Raw genomic sequence first — 17,537 nt, 5'->3', positions numbered from 1 at the left:
GCTCTCGGCAGCTCGGGCTCCATGTCGTCTCCCATGTTGCAGGATGACGTTCACATGCTCCGGATGAAACAGCCTTCGAGGCCCCGGAGCGTGGGCCTGAAGATTTAAGCTACATGAGGCGGAAAGTTGCACATCTGCAGCTTCATGTGACCGACAGAGGACTGGAATCAGGTTCTCTTTTTTTTAACCTTTAATGATCACATGTAGCTGTTGATCCGTGGCACAACAACTCAACCTCTCCTCTCGGATCGGTCCTCATGCCTGGATGGCACCAACAGGGACAGAGGCCTCTGGATGTCATCGGCTCGGCCAACCAGAGGAACGGAGCCTGTGATGGAGGCGGAGCCACATCTGGACTAGCGGCAGCAGAAGGCCTCCGAAGAGCATCATATTAAAAACCTGCCGATCCAAGGGGTCTTTAGCAACTCTGAAGCCGTCTCGGTTGTTTGGAACGAAGCTTGCTGTTGTGATTGGTTCGGTACGTTCTGAACCAGGGCATTTCTGTGGAGCGGGTACAGAAGTCCAGATGTGCACCGAAGGAAAACCTAAGCTGTTAAAATGGAACAAATGCTGGAAATAATGATGATAATACATTAATAATAATAATAATAATAATAATAATAATAATAATAATAATAATAATAATAATAATAATAATAATGACGATAATAACTTTGGTGTATCTGGATTACAGTTAGTTATTATAGAGTAAATTAGACCAAATACTAAATCCCCCTGTTCCTTGTAAATAAAAATGTACAGCGTGTAAATATTGATTTTGCCATTAGGTTTATGAAACTTGTAACTATTGTTTTTGTAAATTAGCATCACGTCTCCCCAGAACCTCATTATTCCTCCTTTACTCCCCTTGATGCCTGATATATGAAATAATACACAGAAAAACCTGTTTAGTTTTATTTAGAAGTGTTTATTACATATTGAAATTAAAAACACCCCCCATTTGGTCTTTAACAGTTTCTAAAAATAGTTTTTAACCATTTGATTTATTTGATTTGATGTACCAAATATGATACCTGTGGCATTATTGGATTAACTGGTCATTAATATGATTAGTCATTGATTTGACCCTGTAACACCAGATGTGTCATAGTTGATGCATGAATTTCTGAGACTTCTCTACCTCCCGTAAGTTTTATTCAATAATCTATTTGAAAAATTGAAACAAAACCAATGGATTAACAGAACATAAAATGACCCTATGTATTCATACTATTAATAATGTTTGACGGGTTACAGGGGACACGGGTACGAGGCCGGACCCACCAGGAACCACCAGAGCTGGACTCGGGACTGGGGGGCGTGTCCTCTCTGTTCTCGGCCACCCAGGAGACGTGATGCAGGATTAAGTCACATGTTCTGTCAGACCGGAAGCTGCTGAAGCCTCACTCTGCTCGGTGGGGGGGCGGGGCGGGTGGGCAACTTGGAGATCAACGCAGCCGATGGTTCCCCTCTGAGGACCTGGAAATCAAACCAGACCCGGCCACGGCCCACCGGAGGGTCTCCCAGCAGCCCTTGGGGGAGAAGACCTCAGCAGCCGTCGAGGTGATGGGTAACAAGAGCACCAGTCCGCCCAGACGTCCTGAAGCTGGGGTCGCTCAGGAACAGGAAGTGGCGTCTGCTGACAGCAGCACAGGTGAGATAACTGTCTCTGTCTTGGCTACACCCTCAACACCTTTCTGTTGTGTGAAATTACTGATGAAATAACTAGGTTTGGTCTCGGTCTTGAGCTGAACTAGTCTTGGTCTTGTCCTGGTCTTGGTGGTCTTGACTACAAGTCTAACCACCTGTGAGATCAGATTTATCTCATCCCTCAATACTCTCAAAAAAAAAAAAAAAAAGAAGATTTATCTCATCCATGTTTGTGATTTCTTTGTCTCCGCAGACCAACCTCAGGGTCCCGGTCCGGAGCTGCTGGCCTCCCTGCAGACCCTCGGAGAACACAGTGACTGCACTCTGCTGCCGCGCTCCCTGCACCAGGTGTGTGTGTGTTTGTGTCTGTGCGTGTGTGTGTGTTCCTCCCAAATCCAGTGGGATCACAAGGAGTCTTTTTTAAGCCGTGAAGGAAAGCTGCGTGTGTGGGAGTGTTGCTGTACGTTTGTCAGCTCACATCTACAGATTCCTCGTTTTCTCCATTAACAAAGCAAATATAACAGATTCAGGGGCTGCTGCACTTTAAAATGTTGTTTTATAATGTCTGAAAGATTCTCTGGAAATGCAGTAGTTGCGGGTGCGAGGGTTTCAACCCTCGGTCCCCCTCCTGCTCCACTGCCCCCCCGATCACCCTTAAGGCCCTGACACACCAAGCCGACTATCGTCGATGAGCGTCGGTGCACGTCTGTCGGCCTAGTTTCCCCGGTGTGTCCCGCACGTCGCCACAGGTCGGCCGCCAGTCGGCAGCTTTTCAGCCGATTCGACATGTCGAATCGGCGTCGGCCGTTGGTCAAACAGCTCACTCTGTGATTGGCTGTTCAGGTAGCAAAGAAACAGAAGTGACGAAAGCAAAGCTAAGAAAGCAAAGCTAAGAAAGTCGGCTCCGTGCCGGTTTCGTGCTTTGTTTGTGGTTTTTGTTGCAGATTTCCAGTGCTTGACGTGTGTTTCCGTGTGTTCCTGCTTCCTGGATTGGCAGTGGATGTCGTCACCCCCCCCCCCCAAAAAAAATAAAAAATAAAAAATCACTGGGTTTGTATGTATATATTTATGTATGTGTACGCATATGTATGCGTATATATATGTATATATATTAAATATAGTAATAATGCACATATATATACCTTTGGTTTCTACCGTCATGGTATCAATCATTAATATGTGTGCGGACAAGGTAAAAAAAAAAAAAAAAAAAAAAGCTTAGAAAGCAAAGCTAAGAAAGCAAAGCTCTTTTCTTCTTCCACAAGCTGAAGGCCGAGGGCTGACAACGCCGGTGCCAATTCTTTATTCTTACGCATTGTGGTAGCGAGAGTGGTGTGGAAATGTGGTGTGAATATGAAGCCTATTTGTTTTGTTTACGGCTTCCCAGAGCTTCCAGTTTTCCCTTGTTTTTGAGTGAATACAAACTACCGCTGCCTGCTGGTTTGGAGGGGAATTACCTCTCACGCATGCGCAGAACGCACGTGCTAGTTGCCGTTGGGTGTCGTCTTTGCGGTGTGTGTGTGTGCTTCTTTTTGAGCCCGACCCAGGATCGGGGTGGCATCCGCTGTGTGTCTGAAATGAGAGAAACACAGTAAAACACACAACGGGCACACAAGCCTTTGGAAGAGAGAAAACAAACAAACAGGAACGGAATCAGGCAGAGACACAAACAGCAACCATTCCAGGTCTCTAAAACTAAATCAGGATTAGGCTACTGCGATTATCTGTCCCCCCAAACTGTAGGGTGAGCATGTAGGTGAGTGAGCAGGTGGTAAATATACTTTGCTTCCGGATATCTGGTCTTTGTCGAAGAGGGTCGGTGGAAAAGGCAGGCGGTCGAGCGGCTGGGTGGCGTGCATGCGGCGCGTCGTTTCTCACAGCTCTCGGCTACCAAGGAGCTCATAGTTTACTCTGCGTCGCTGCCAAATGCGGTAATCAGGACAAACACCCGAGGAGGGAAAGGCGAAGCAGAGTCATCAGAGACCACGTCAGGGACAGAGCTGCATGGCTGGAGGAGGGGAGTGGTCCACTTTTACCTCCACATCTGGTCGTAGGTGCAATCACTTGATTCTTGGTTTGTCTTAAAATGAATTCCCTCTCACTATGAAAAATCAAAGCCTCTGACGCGTTTCTGTGACATCACTGATCCCCATCAGAGCTTCTCCATTTCCATCACTACCGTACCTGAGAAGGAGGCGGATCAAAACTTTAACCCAATCAAAAGATGCACACTTTATCAAGAAGGAGGGGCAGAGCAAAGGGGGGGGGGGCTAACTCCATCTCCTCAAGCCTGTTACACAGGTACAAACATGGGGATTTTATGCTGCATCTCAATATCTTCTTATAATAATTTCTCTTCAGAGATCCAGGAACTGAAGCCTCAGCAGCAGCCACTAAATCCTGAGTTATTCTAAGCACTTTTGTGATTGTTTCTAATCCTTTATTAACAAAACGCTGCCTTAATCCAAACACCCAACTATAAACGGTGTCGTGGAATCAGAGAACAATGTCCCTGGAAGATGAATGTATGTTTTTCAGCCTTTCCTAATCTGCAGTAGGTGGTAGGTGTGGGGGAGGGGGGGCAGCGAAACATGTGGATCCGGAGGTTAAGCAGATTCATGTGAGCCCATGTCTCCTTAGTTCATGGTGCAGCCATGTGATCCACGTCTTGGGAAGGATTTGGTCCATTTCCAGCAAAAGCAGCTGCTTTATCTGACGTCTGACGTCGTATGAGGCACAAAGGTTTGATGTTTAATGCCACTGCTTGTTGTTACTTCTTTTTTAACCGCTTTCTTTCTTTTCTTGCCCTTTTCTTTCACAGATTGCAGAGGCCTACAGTCAGAGAGGGGATTGTATCCTTTAAAGTGCACGCTGACCTTTACGCGTCTGTGTTTATGCCGGGTTGAGTCGCACTTCCACAGATAATAAATATACCACAAAGCAAGCTCTATTCAGTTATTCTAGAAAGAAAGTGAGATATTTCAGCATTAAAAACATCTCCTTCCTATTCTCCCTTTCGTCTGCTTCTCTCTTGCCCCTCAGGCGCTGGGTGTTCCTCCGACTCCGGGTCGAAGCCCTGAGGGTTTGCAGTCGCAGGTTCCTCTGGAGCCATTGTCCTGGCAACGGCTGTCAGTCTGTGTTGTTGCAAAGGAGAAAAAAAATTAAAAAGCATCCTTATATATTTATAACTGAGGAGATGAAAAGAAAAAAGAAGCAGATGGACAGAATTTATAATGTATAAGAAAGGAGGATAATAAAACCTGCCGTTGAAACAAGGAAGGGAGGGGTTGGTGTTAGGAAATACTTCAGATAACACAACGGATATCTGAGGTTTTCTTTTTAAAGTCTACGTGCAAAACGGGTTATTGTTGAAAAGTTGGACTTTTTTTCTAAACATTGATGACAACACTGACACGAATGAAGCTGTGTGAAGTTGTTTTCTCTGGCGTTTATTTAACAGTTATGGGTAAGAAAAAACACCACAGCGAGTCACCAGACTCCTAAAATCAGTCTGGTTTCTGTTCTCACAGTGAATGTCCAGGTGAAAAAGACCCAAATGCAAGAACGAATAAAAGACAACCGGTTAATAACGTAATGGTTGAACAACACTGAAAGTGCTACAGGGACGAAATTCCAAGAAAACTAGATTTCAAAATAAAACCAAACTAAATGAAAGGATAAGAAAAAACAAAAAGCCAGGATGTAACTGTCTACGCTGTAGAACGAGTGGAAGGCAGGCAAACAAGAGCTCAGATCCTCCAAAATAAAACAGGAAGTCATGCTGTTGACGCTGCAAGCTACTATATTTCCTGTGGGAGCATTTTCTTCTGTTGTAAATCATTTTGGACAAATTAGTTGTAGATAATTGTTATATTTGCAAAATGAATGTAGAAACGATAGATACCTGTTTTTGGGATGTGAGATCATTCAAGATCTATAGTCTCTCCATGATTTAATATTATCCAGCTCCATCAACATAGATTCCTGGGGCCTGTACTACGAAGCGGGATTTGGGGTTAGCGAGGTAACTTCAGGTTTAACCCTGGGTTTTCAGGACTACGACGGTGGTTCACTTCTTAGCGGGACACATCGCCATGGTAACTTATGCTGAACCGCTAACCTGCTCCGGAGCAGGTTATGTTCGAGATACAGATCGCCGGGTGTAAAAGCACCGCCCACTGACCAATCAGCTCTCTTGGAAAATGGCATGCCCTTTCGAAGAGAATCCAGTGGAGCTCGGTGCGCGGATCGTGAGAGGAAAAAAAAAAGAGTGGGCTGACTTTCAACAAAAATTGAATTAGTCAAGAAACTAAGCAATTCCTTTCATACCCAAGTATCAACACTTTATCATTTCTTTTCTCCTGACAGAGAGGTATGTTATGGGATTCTGTTATAGTGGGAGTCCCCGCCCCCTCCGGTGTTGTCATGGTAACGTTTTGCCCCGACTGTTAAAACAGCTGATGTCTCGAACGTTAACCGTTGTTGAACGTTAATTAAATATACTGCTGAAGTGATAGACACGCTCCATGTCTCCTCTCCATTTATTCAACACAAACAAGGTATGCGAGTACGTTTGTCTTTGCTGTAGATACCCTCACGCCGTCTTTCTAAGAAAACTACTTTTGCAAATAAACCTTTATGTACAAACTGTAAATATACTGTAGAAACAAGGTATGAGTCATTTGAGAGAGGATGAAATGTCAGACCTCGTTTAATTTGAACACGACATGAACTTTTAATTTCAAGTCTAAATATTAAGTTAAATAACAGTGTAATTTATCCTTTGCTCTTCGCTACTGAAATAAGCGGCTCTGACAGCGGTCTTCTCCATGCTTGCGATTGGTCATGCGCTGAAAACACCACCCCTTTTATGTGCACGCGCTCATATCCAGATTGGAGAAACCTGGGTTGATATACCGAGTTGATAACCACCGTCGTGTGACCGCTTAGCGTGATTGTATTGTCCGGGTTAGTGAATCTGGATAAGGAAAAGATATCCTGGGTATGTTGAACTTGCTTCGTAGTACAGGCCCCTGGTCTTTTCAAAACATTCAAGTTGGTGTAATTCTTAAGAATAAAAAAAATGAATTTTTTGTGAATAATTTGATCATTCTTATAAAAATACTATATTTACAAGTGTCACTACGCTAAATCACCCCCTCCATGGACTGCTCTTAAAAATGAAATCTCCTTATTTCAACAGTGTCTAAAACACATAAATACTCCCCTTGCAATCGAGTTGTATACTCTGATTAAAACTGTCAACTTATCCTGAACCCCTTGTACTTGTCAATAAGATTTTACTTCAGTATTTATTATTGTTATTATTATTATTATTAGTACTCATTTTTCATTCATTCGTTTATTTATTTTATCCTCATTCTTTTTTTATTTATTTTTATATTCATTTATTTATTTTCTTCCTTTCCCTTTATACAATCTCAATTTAATAGGAGGTGTGATTGTTCTCTCAATTGGATGTACTTATGTTTACATCTGAGTATGTCATTGTTCTTGTTAAATAAAGTAAAAAAAAAAAAGTCCTTTTGGACAAAAGCAGCTGCTAAATGTCACGTGTACCTGAGGAGCCTTGGGAGACTTGATTTACAAATAAAAGTAGACATTTTACGCATCAATAATAGGTGTTTTTAAAACACATAGGGCCCGATTTACTAAGATCCTAAATAAAGAGTACTAAATTGCGTGTGCACTGAAAAAGTTTGCACGTGCTGTTGTTGTGTGTTTTGCGGGTGATCAACTAAGATTGCGTGCGCAATTGATAACAGGTGCAAACCTCAGTATTTAAATGAGGTGTTGCGTGTCTTTTGCGAGCGCAAAATGAAATTTGACGAGTTGGAGTTAGAGATATTAGTGGAAGAGGCAAATTGTTGTGCCGTATTCAGCACCCCTGCCGTGAAAAGCACCCCCTCGTATATTCAATGATAAGTAGACCAAGAAAAAAAACAACACACTGACACTTCAATATATTTATATATACACACTCACACAAACACATACTTAGGAGTTTATATTATATATATTTACAAATATTATGACAACACAGTAAGCAGGCTATTAATTAATGACATCAATAACCATTTACCCGATTTTTGTTATCTGTGACTGTGATTGTGGGAAAGTATGACTATTGTGGAATCCATGAGCGCATTTAAACATGAATCATTAACACAAAACTGAACAGAACGTGACACGGAATGAGAATATCATTTTTGTCAGACGAGGGGGTGCTTTTCACGGCAGGGGTGCTGAATACGGCACAACACCGGGGTATGACTGCAGAACAAGTATAGGCGCACAATGAGAAACACTTTTTTCTCCATGAAAACACGTGATTTATTTATTATCACAAATAAAAAAAATGAATGTGCCTCCTGTGGCAACCTTTTGCTGAATAATACTCGATTTAACATTCAAATAAAATATTTCTCCTTTTGCATGTGGAGATTAGCACCTTCCTTTCGAACGTATTAAATACAGACGCAATCACAATCCCCGCAAAAACTTTCAGGCTTGGTAAATCTCATTGTGGGTGGTAAATGGAGATATTTGCATTTTCCCCTCCCAGTATTTAGCGATTTCTGGCGGGTACGCCCCATATTGATTAATCATCAGGGCAAAAGTACTAAATGAATAGTGTGTGCTATTTTGCGCATTTGAGAGGCGCAGTCCTCTTTGCACGCTGTTAGTAGATCAGCTGGCACTTTGGTTTGCGGGTGCTGTCAAGTTTGCACACGTTTTTACACACGCAAACCTTTAGTAAATCAGGCCCATACTGTACTATATTTAGTACTGTAAAGGGATAAAAAAAAATTGAACGATTAAGTAATTAAGATCTGTAATTAATTAATCTGTTTTTTAATCTCACCTAAAAATTGCTGAGAAAAGCCCTCAACTTGAGGTGTTTTCCTTTAAATCCATTACATTATTGGGGCAGATCAAAAGACAAAACAACAAAACAACCAAAAAGTGGCTTTAAAAAGTAATATAGTAGTTTTTTTAACAGACTTGAGCAGATGCAGTCCTAAACATTTACATTCCCTCGGAAGAACATTCACCAGCCTCTCAGCCATCAGTGTCCACTTCAAGGTGGGACTGACCACAAACACAGATTTCAAAATAAAGGCAACTCGCAAGCATCCATCCATCCATCCATCCATCCATCCATCCATTCATCCATCCATTGTCTATACCCGCTTTATCCTTTGCAGGGTCAAACTCGCAAACAGAAAAAGTAAAATTAGAGATTAAAAAATAGCAATTAAAAAACATAACACGCTAAATATGCATAAAAATATGAATAATGAATTCATTGCAATTAACACGCTGATTTGACACCACCAGCTATATTATTAGTATTTACTGACCCCTCCCCCCTAAAGTAGTATCAGTATGTGAGAATATACGGTAGTTTCTAGTATTTCACTTTTACAGTGTCACACTATGGATCATAAAAGAACCAGCACAGTGGTTTCTGGTACGTAAACTCTCCCTGTGCTGCGTGTGCAGGACGTGCTGCACCGTCTGGAGTCTCTTTAACTGCTGCTCTTCTCAGACCGCTGGGCCGTTCAGTTCCTCCAGCTGGAGAAACTCTACCATGAGAGGCTGCTGGCCAACCTGGCCGCCCTGCAGGAGAGCTGGGGTACTGCATGCACTGGTGCTCCATCCTCCACCCATCCATCACTCCATCCATCCATCATCCATCCATCCATCCTCCATCATCCATCCATCCATTATCCATCCACCATCCATCCATCCTCCATCCAGCATCCCTCCATCCATCCAGCATCCCTTCATCCATCCTTTATCCATCCAGCATCCCTCCATCCCTCCCTCCATCCATCCCTTCATCCATCCATCCACCATCCATCCACCACCCATCCATCCATCCATCCCTCCAGCCATCATCCATCCCTCCATGATCCATCTCTCCCTCCCTCCATCCATCCCTCCATCATCCATCAATCCATCCATCCAGCCATTATCCCTCCATCCATCAATTCCTCCTTCCATCCATCCATTCCTACCTCCCTCCATCCATCCATCCATCCATCCATCCATCCATGCTGCATGCTCTGGTTTTCTCTCTTCAGCTGTCCTGTGTTGTACTGATAGAGATACAAGATAGTGCATGTGATTTACGTGCATGTGGACTTCATCCTCCACCAGAGAGCCGGTGCAGGAGCCAGACGGAGGCCGAGGGCAGTTTTCCTGTTGACTCAGACGGCATCAGCCGGAAACACATGGAGACGTTGAGCTACATCTGCAAGACACACCACAGGTAAACCACATCAGTACACTGCAGGATTTCTCTCATTATTACACAGATTCTGAATGTTTCTGTGCTTGAGGTGGAGTTTGAACTCACAACCACAACCAAAACCTTCATCCGGGACAGAAACCCTTCAGGATCTGCTCTGCTCTCACCATAAATGGGTGACCAAAACAAGTCTTGGTCTTTGCATCAGCAGCACTTGAAACATGGAAGGAGAGTGTGCAGGTCTGAAGGCCAGGCGGCGGGGCCCACCTGTGTCCCCTTATGAGCAGATGCCGTCTTCTGTCCTGAAAAGCAAATGTTCTGCTCAAGTGTTTGAACCATCCTGTAAGGTTAACTCTGCCTCTCTCTCTCCTGTGCCTCTCTCTCTCCTGTGCCGGGTCCCCCCCCACACCCCCCGTCGTCGTGGCCCAGGCCCCCCGGCGGCGAGGAGCAGGTGAGACTGGTACCAGCTGGGTCTCTGATCGTCCTCAGACCTGGGTGAGATAACGGTGGGCTGTTTTCCTCCCTGACAGGAGCTGAGAGCGGCCCTGAGAGAGAGTCTGGGTCGGCCTTCGTCTCCCGCCGACGGTAAACACGGTAAATGTGTGGAGGACCTGGTGGTTAGGATGAGGCTCGTCAGGTGGGAGGGAGGAGGGGGGGTGGGGCAGACGAGGAGGAGGAGGAAAAGTAGGACCACATTTCAGTAACTAGATTAACCTGCCCATCCATCCACCACCCATCCATCCACCACCCATCCATCCATCTATCCACCGTCCATCCATCCATCCATCCATCCATCGTTCTACCATTCATCTACCCATCCATCCACCATCCAACAATGTATTCATCCATTGTTTGTTTATCCATCCATCCATCCATCCATCCATCCATCCATCCATCCATCCATCCATCCATCCATCCCTCCCTCCATCCATTCCTCCCTCCCTCCCTCCCTCCATCCATTCCTCCCTCCCTCCTTCCATCCATCCATTCCCTTTTACAGTTTTCCCATGTTGCACTGTCTCCAAATGTTTTACACAAACAGGACTGCCACAGACTTTATTGAAGGTCCTCTCATGGTCTCAACTGACGGCTGTTGTTAGGACGATGTTTCCAGCTGCAACACCTCGCTAACATCTGCAACTCTCCAACTGCAGACTCATTTGCATATCTAGACTTGTGCTGGGATTGTTTTTATAAATGCTAATTGAGAAGGGGATTCCATCCCTCCTGTTTTTATTTGATATTCTCCTGGAGTTGTATTAAAGTTCTTTGGATGGATGGATGGATGGATGGATTGACAGATGGATGGATGGATGGATGGATGGATGGATGGATGGATGGATGGATGGATGGATGGATGGATGGATGGACACATGGATGTATGGATAATGGAGGGATGGATGGATGGATGGATGGATGGATGGACACATGGATGTATGGATAATGGAGGGATGGATGGATGCATGGATAGGTGGTTGGATGGATGGATAAACAACTTTCTTCCTCCCTGTTCCAGCCGAGGAGCTGGACAGTGCTCCCTGCCGTAAGGAGGAAACACAAATGATGAGCCCAGAATGTGAGCTTCCCTCCCGAACGAGCTGCCCGGAGGAGGAGGATGGAGGGGAGGAAGAGGAGGAGGAGGAGGAGGAGCAGGAGCAGGAGCAGGAGCAGGAGCAGGAGCAGTGTGAGGAGACACCGGAGGAGGAGGTGAGGCTGGAGTGGCCGACGGGGGTCCCTCAGGCCTCAGACCAGGACCTGGCCAAGCTGTCCCACAAGGACGGGGTGAGAACCACACTGCTTGCTTGCTTGCTTGCTTGCTTGCTTGCTTGCTTGCTTGCTTGCTTGCTTGCTTGCTTGCTTCCTCCCTCCCTCCCTCCCTCCCTCCCTCCCTCCCTCCCTCCCTCCCTCCGCTGTACGCTCCATCGTCCAGCTGCAGGAAGAGAATCCAGTTTGTTTCTCTCTGCTCTGAGATCATGGTCCCCCTCCGCCCATGTTCTCTGGCGCTGCCTCTCACATGAGCTCCACCCAGACAAATATGCTCGGTTCTGGAGCCGGCGGCTCGCTGCACTCTCCCTGTCTTGGCAGAGACTCTGAGCTGAGAGGGCGAGGTTCTGTGAGGAGCTCAGATCACATGATCCTGTGGGGATCGGACTGGGAGGATCTCTCGCTTTGTTATGCCGTGCATGTTATTTCATTTTGGTTTTAAACTTCTCATGCATTATCTCCTCTTTAGGAAATACACAACTGAATGTAGTTCCAATAGTAACTAAGCTGCCCTAAACTCAAGGAAAAAGAAAGAAATGCTGCCTGATATGAAGGAAGAGTGTGTTTTGGCTGAATCTTTCACCCGTTGTTGCTTGTGGGAGGTGTTGATACAGAAGTATAACCTGAGTAAATGGGTCTCCAGCACATCTGCTGGTTGTTGATTACAGAGATAAATAAACCAACAACATGCCCCCTCCCCCTGGAAAGGTCATGTATTTTGTCAGGTCGCTCCTTGTTGAATCGTGAGAAAGTCCAAGCCGTGAGGACAAAAGAACGCTGAGCAACAGACAGCACCTTAACTTTACTGCTTATACAACCAGTTTCTGAGGAGAAGATTCTACCACTTCTTTCTGAGGGGAAGCCTCGGGGGGGACCGGGGACACGTACGGGGTTTCACTCCTGAAGACCGCGGGATAGGTTCAGCTGAGGCCTGCCACTAAGAATAGGAGGCAATTTAGATGATGGATGGATGATGGATGGATGGATAAATGATGGATGGATAATGGAAGAATAAATGGATCAATTGATGAAGGCTGGATGGATGGATGGGTTGATAGATGATCAGTGGATGGACAGATGGATGGATAGATGGTTGGATGGATGGATGATGATGGATGATGATGGATGGATGGATGGACAGATGGATGGACAGATGCATGACGGATGGATGGATGGACAGATGGATGGATAGATGGTTGGATGGATGGATGATGATGGACAGATGGATGGATGATGTATGGATGGAGAAATAATGAATGAATGAATGATGATGGATGGATGGATGGATGGATGGATAAGGAATGGATGGATGGATGGTTGGATGATGATGGATGGAAGTATGAATGGATGGATGGATGAATGGATGGAAAATAATGGATGAATGAATGATGATGGATGGATGGATGAAAGTATGAATGAATGGATGGATGATGGATGGTTGGATGGATGGATAAATGATAAGTTTAAGTTTCAAAGTTTATTTAGACGGGACAATGCATATTAATGTACACTACATAAAGCAGTGTTAATACACCGGGATGATGGACAGATCACCACCAGCGGGTGTGGAGGACGTTTATCGATCAGTTCTGCTGCTGCAGAAGTTGGAAGAGCAGCAGATGATGGTGACTGATATCCCATGATGCACTGGGGCGTTGTGTTATGACACGGTGGGGGGTGTAGGCGGAGACTCAGTTAAAGCTCTAAATCCAGACTGCAGAGACGCTCCTCCACCCAACAGTCTGGGTGGGGGTTGGTCCTCCGTCCCCGCCTCTCATCCGTGTCCCTGCTCCTCTCAGGACGGGCTGGTGTCCATCCTGAAGAGGCGGCGAGCGTCCCTGGATGGCCTGCCCCCCAGCAACAGCCCCGCCCAGCAGAGCTCCAGACGGAGGGTCCGCTTCAGCGAGCCGGAGGACGGCGCCGAGCCAGGTACGGTCCCGACGAGCACCTCCGTGCTGCTCCTGGTTGCCACGGGCAAGTAGGGTAGTAGTATGGTAGTAACTATTGGGGGGTGTACCATCGAGCAGGTAAACTCTTATAAGTACTTGGGAGTCAAAATAGATCTGAATGAATAGAATGAAATGGAACACACATGTTGATTACTTATGCAGCAAACTAGCACAGAGACTGCACTTTCTTTGCAGGCTGAGACTGTTTGGAGTAAGCTCCACAATCATGATGACATTCTATAATGCTGTACTTGGCAGTCTAATTAGGTACAGTATGGCAGCATGGTATGGCGCACTTCCTGTTCAGATTGAGAACAAAATCAACAGCTTAATCAAAGTGGCAATGAAGATAACTGGGCACAGCAGCTATCCACATCTTCAGACTATCTATGAGGAGAGGGTAGTAGTTCTGGCCAGTAGCATCCTTCCAGACCCCTCCCATATCTTACATTCTGAGTACGAGCTCCTGCCTTCCAGGAAACGGTTCAGAGCCAGTAAATGGAAGAGTAATCGTTACAAGCTCTCTTTTCTCCCCACCTCCGTTTCCTTATTAAATAAACTACCTGTCCTCCCTTTAGAGGGCAGTGTCCCCACTGGGATAGGTAGGGGACAGGAGCAGATCTGATCTGCTGTAACTAAGCTGCTGACTGATCCAGTAGTAGTCAGTCTTTGTTTTTATATCATTACTACTATGCTGGTAATGAGGAAATAGCTTGTTTTTATTCTTTGTTTTTGCTTTTTTCATACTGTACCAATAATTAAATGAGGTTCCGGGATAGATGCAATTTTTGCCTAGGGTATGTGCAATGTCGTTCACTGCTGCTTGGTTTCTCACTAATTTTATTGTGGTATTGAGTCTGATATCTGTTGCTGTCTGTATGTGTTGATTGTATGCAAGGGCGCAATTTCCACTGGGGACAGGGGGGACATGCCCCCCCCACTTTTCAAAATCGTGTTTTTGTCCCCCCCACTTTTTACGGTAGGCTCAGCCTGTAATTGCAAATCATCAAGACACCCTGTGCGAAGGCTACTGACGGCACGGCATGTTAACCCAAAAGTGATTGTAGAACAGCATCTCAGCAACAAAACCTTAAGATTTCAAGAGAAGTGGTACTGTGAATTTCCTTTGCTCCATTATAAACAAGGAGTCAATGGAATCCTTTGTTTTTTCTGTGCCCAAGCTTTTGAAAATGAAAAATCAAGCCTGGCCAAGAATGCAGATCCAGCATTTCCCAAAACGGTTTCCACAACTGGAAAAAGGCAACTCAAAAATTTACTGAACACGCCCAAAGCAGTGCACACAGAGTTGCTGTCACTACCCACTGCCACCAAACGAAACCAGTAGCAGTTATCTTCAGTCAAAGCTGCCCAGCAGCAGGAAGCAAGACGGTGGCTTATAAAAATTGTGGACTCTGTACAGTTCTTAGCTCGCCAGGGAGCTGCTTTAAGGGGCCATGAAGCTGATGAGGGAAACCTCTGTCAGTTATTGAAATTAAGAGGTGACGATGACCCTGGCCTAGCAAAATGGCTATCAACAAGAAAACATTACTTCACGTCATCCAAAATCCAGAATGAATCTATTGGCAAACAGCATAATTAGGGATATCATTGGCACAATTCATAACCTGCCTCTCCTCCAGTACTCCATTATGATCGATGGAACACAGGACATAGAAGGCACTGAACAGGAAGCCAAATGTGTTCGATATGTAGATCATGATTTGGTCCCTCAAGAGTTTGTTTGATTTGTTCGCATTCACACACACGTAGTCTTACAAAGCCACACTGCACATCCACGCTACAGCTACACGCACAAATTTGCCGTTCCTACTTGTGTCCCCCCCACCTCTGAAACTAAAGTTTCGCCCTTGATTGTATGTGTTTTTATACACTATGCATGTATTTGAGACCTAAAACAAATTTCCCTAGTGGCCATTAAAGTATAACTCAACTCAACTCAACTCACCTGTCCGTGTCCCCGTCAGACGAGGTGGCCGGGGACTCCTGCCTGGTCCTGCTGCTGCTGTGTCTGGTCACTGTGGTGATCAGCATCGGCGGCACGGCGCTCTACTGCACCCTGGTGGACACCTACTCCAACATCTGCTCCGACTTCTCCAGCAACGTGGACTTCTACGCCAGCAGCGTGCGGCGCCTCTTCTGGCTGCCCCGCCGCACCTAGGACGCCGTGCCGGGCGCCTCTTGGGCAGCCTGGGGCCCTGGCTCCCCCACCCCCCCCCCCCACACCTCTAGGGCGGGTAGGAGGCCGGGTCTCGGACTGGTCGCTCGGAGCAGCGAGTGGACCTCCATCACGGAGGAAGAGCGGGATGACGTCGACGCGCTGCAGAGAGAAACTGTTCACTGTTGCCACGACGACTCCCGGCTGGGATGAAAACAGATCTGACCTTTTATTCTCCCTAAGATTTTAACTTTGTAGCTGTGGATATGTTTATTTGTCAGTTTCAGAGACTCCTTCTGCAAAGGTGTCATAAAAATATATAATTATAATATAACAATGGTTTATTTGTAGCTTCATCTTACCGTCGGTAAACATCTATTTCTAGCCAATGAGTTTTCATGTCATGTAAACTTCAAAGGGGACTATTCATACTTTACGGATATAAACACGTATATCTGTATGTATGTATATATATATATATATATATACACAGTGGGGCAAAAAAAATATTTAGTCAGACACCAGTTGTGCAGGTTCTCCCACTTAAAAAGATGAGAGAAGCCTGTAATTTTCATCACAGGTACTGTATATCTGAACTGTGAGAGTCAAAATGAAAAAAGAAATCCAGAAAATCACATTGTAGGATTTTTAAAGAATGTATTTACAAATTATAGTGGAAAATAAGTATTCAATTCAAGGATCTATTACAACAGAAGTTCTCTCTAGGCTAAGTATTTGGTCAATAACAAAAGTTCATCTCAATACTTTGTTATATACCCTTTGTTGGCAATGACAGAGGTCCAACGTTTTCTGTAAGTCTTCATTAGGTTTTCACACACTGTTGCTGGTATTTTGGTCCATTACTCCGTGCAGATCTCCTCTAGAGCTGTGATGTTTCTCACGTCCTTTGACAGCTCTTTGGTCTTGGTCTTAGTGGAGTTTGGAGTGGGACTGTTTGAGGTTGTGGACAGGTGTCTTTAATACTGATAACCAGTTAAAACAGGTGTCATTAATACAGGTAAGGAGTAGAGGACAGAGGAGCCTCTTAAAGAAGAAGTTATAGGTCTGTGAAAGAAATCTTGCTTGTTTGTAAGTGACCAAATACTTATTTTACCCAGGAATTTACCAATTAATTCAGTAAAAATCCTACAATGTGTTCCTTGATTCTTTCCCCCCATTCTGTCTCCCATAGTTGAGGTGTACCTATTATGAAAATGACAGGCCTCTCTCATCTTTTTAAGTGGGAGAACTTGGTGTCCGAACTTGGTGTCTAATTATTTTTTGCCCCACTGTATATATATATGTATGTATATATATATATATATATATATATATATATATATATATATATATATATATATATATATATATATATATATATATATGTATATTGTAAATCTGCCAGATCCTTTTGGTGAAAGGGAAACACAGATTATTTACCTCAGAACAGGTAGTTTGCTCCCGACATTCCTCTGAAATCTTTCAGAAATCACCAGTTCTTCAAATGTAGCATTAAACTGTTTGTGCCTTATGTAAAAACAACATGGCACAGCCCATAAAGCCCATAGATTCAGGAAGTCTGGCTCGTGTTATGGAGATATGTAGTCTGCTGTCGTCGTGCCCCCCCCCCCTTCCTCCAAATACTCCACATTCTTATACGTTTAACTCTCAAACTTTTGTTTTTATCTAATGTATTTGTGAAAATGAAGATGAGGTCCAA

General features: G+C 44.7%; 1 protein-coding gene across 1 annotated transcript; it reads left to right on the top strand.

The window, feature by feature from the left end:
• Window positions 1-257: 257 nt before the first annotated feature.
• Window positions 258-16,249, top strand: cnstb (consortin, connexin sorting protein b). Its single transcript, XM_061746973.1, has 11 exons — window positions 258-330; window positions 1,385-1,654; window positions 1,904-1,998; window positions 4,472-4,502; window positions 9,224-9,310; window positions 9,838-9,949; window positions 10,358-10,379; window positions 10,459-10,522; window positions 11,445-11,710; window positions 13,492-13,621; window positions 15,627-16,249. Exons 1-11 carry the CDS (start codon window positions 258-260, stop codon window positions 15,818-15,820), a joined length of 1,344 nt encoding a protein of 447 aa, XP_061602957.1. The 3' UTR covers window positions 15,821-16,249.
• Window positions 16,250-17,537: the final 1,288 nt, after the last annotated feature.

The sequence above is a fragment of the Cololabis saira genome, chromosome 18 (genome assembly GCF_033807715.1).
Source record: "Cololabis saira isolate AMF1-May2022 chromosome 18, fColSai1.1, whole genome shotgun sequence".
Lineage (NCBI taxonomy): Eukaryota > Metazoa > Chordata > Actinopteri > Beloniformes > Belonidae > Cololabis > Cololabis saira.
This window is presented reverse-complemented; position numbering and strand designations above follow the sequence as displayed.

Excerpts from the sequence above, each read along its gene's own strand:
- cnstb (XM_061746973.1), top strand. The coding sequence starts at position 258 with ATGCCTGGATGGCACCAACAGGGACAGAGGCCTCTGGATGTCATCGGC. Across the intron at positions 1,999-4,471 it reads TGCCGCGCTCCCTGCACCAG|ATTGCAGAGGCCTACAGTCA; the intron begins GTGTGTGTGTGT and ends TTTCTTTCACAG. Across the intron at positions 4,503-9,223 it reads CTACAGTCAGAGAGGGGATT|ACCGCTGGGCCGTTCAGTTC; the intron begins GTATCCTTTAAA and ends TGCTCTTCTCAG.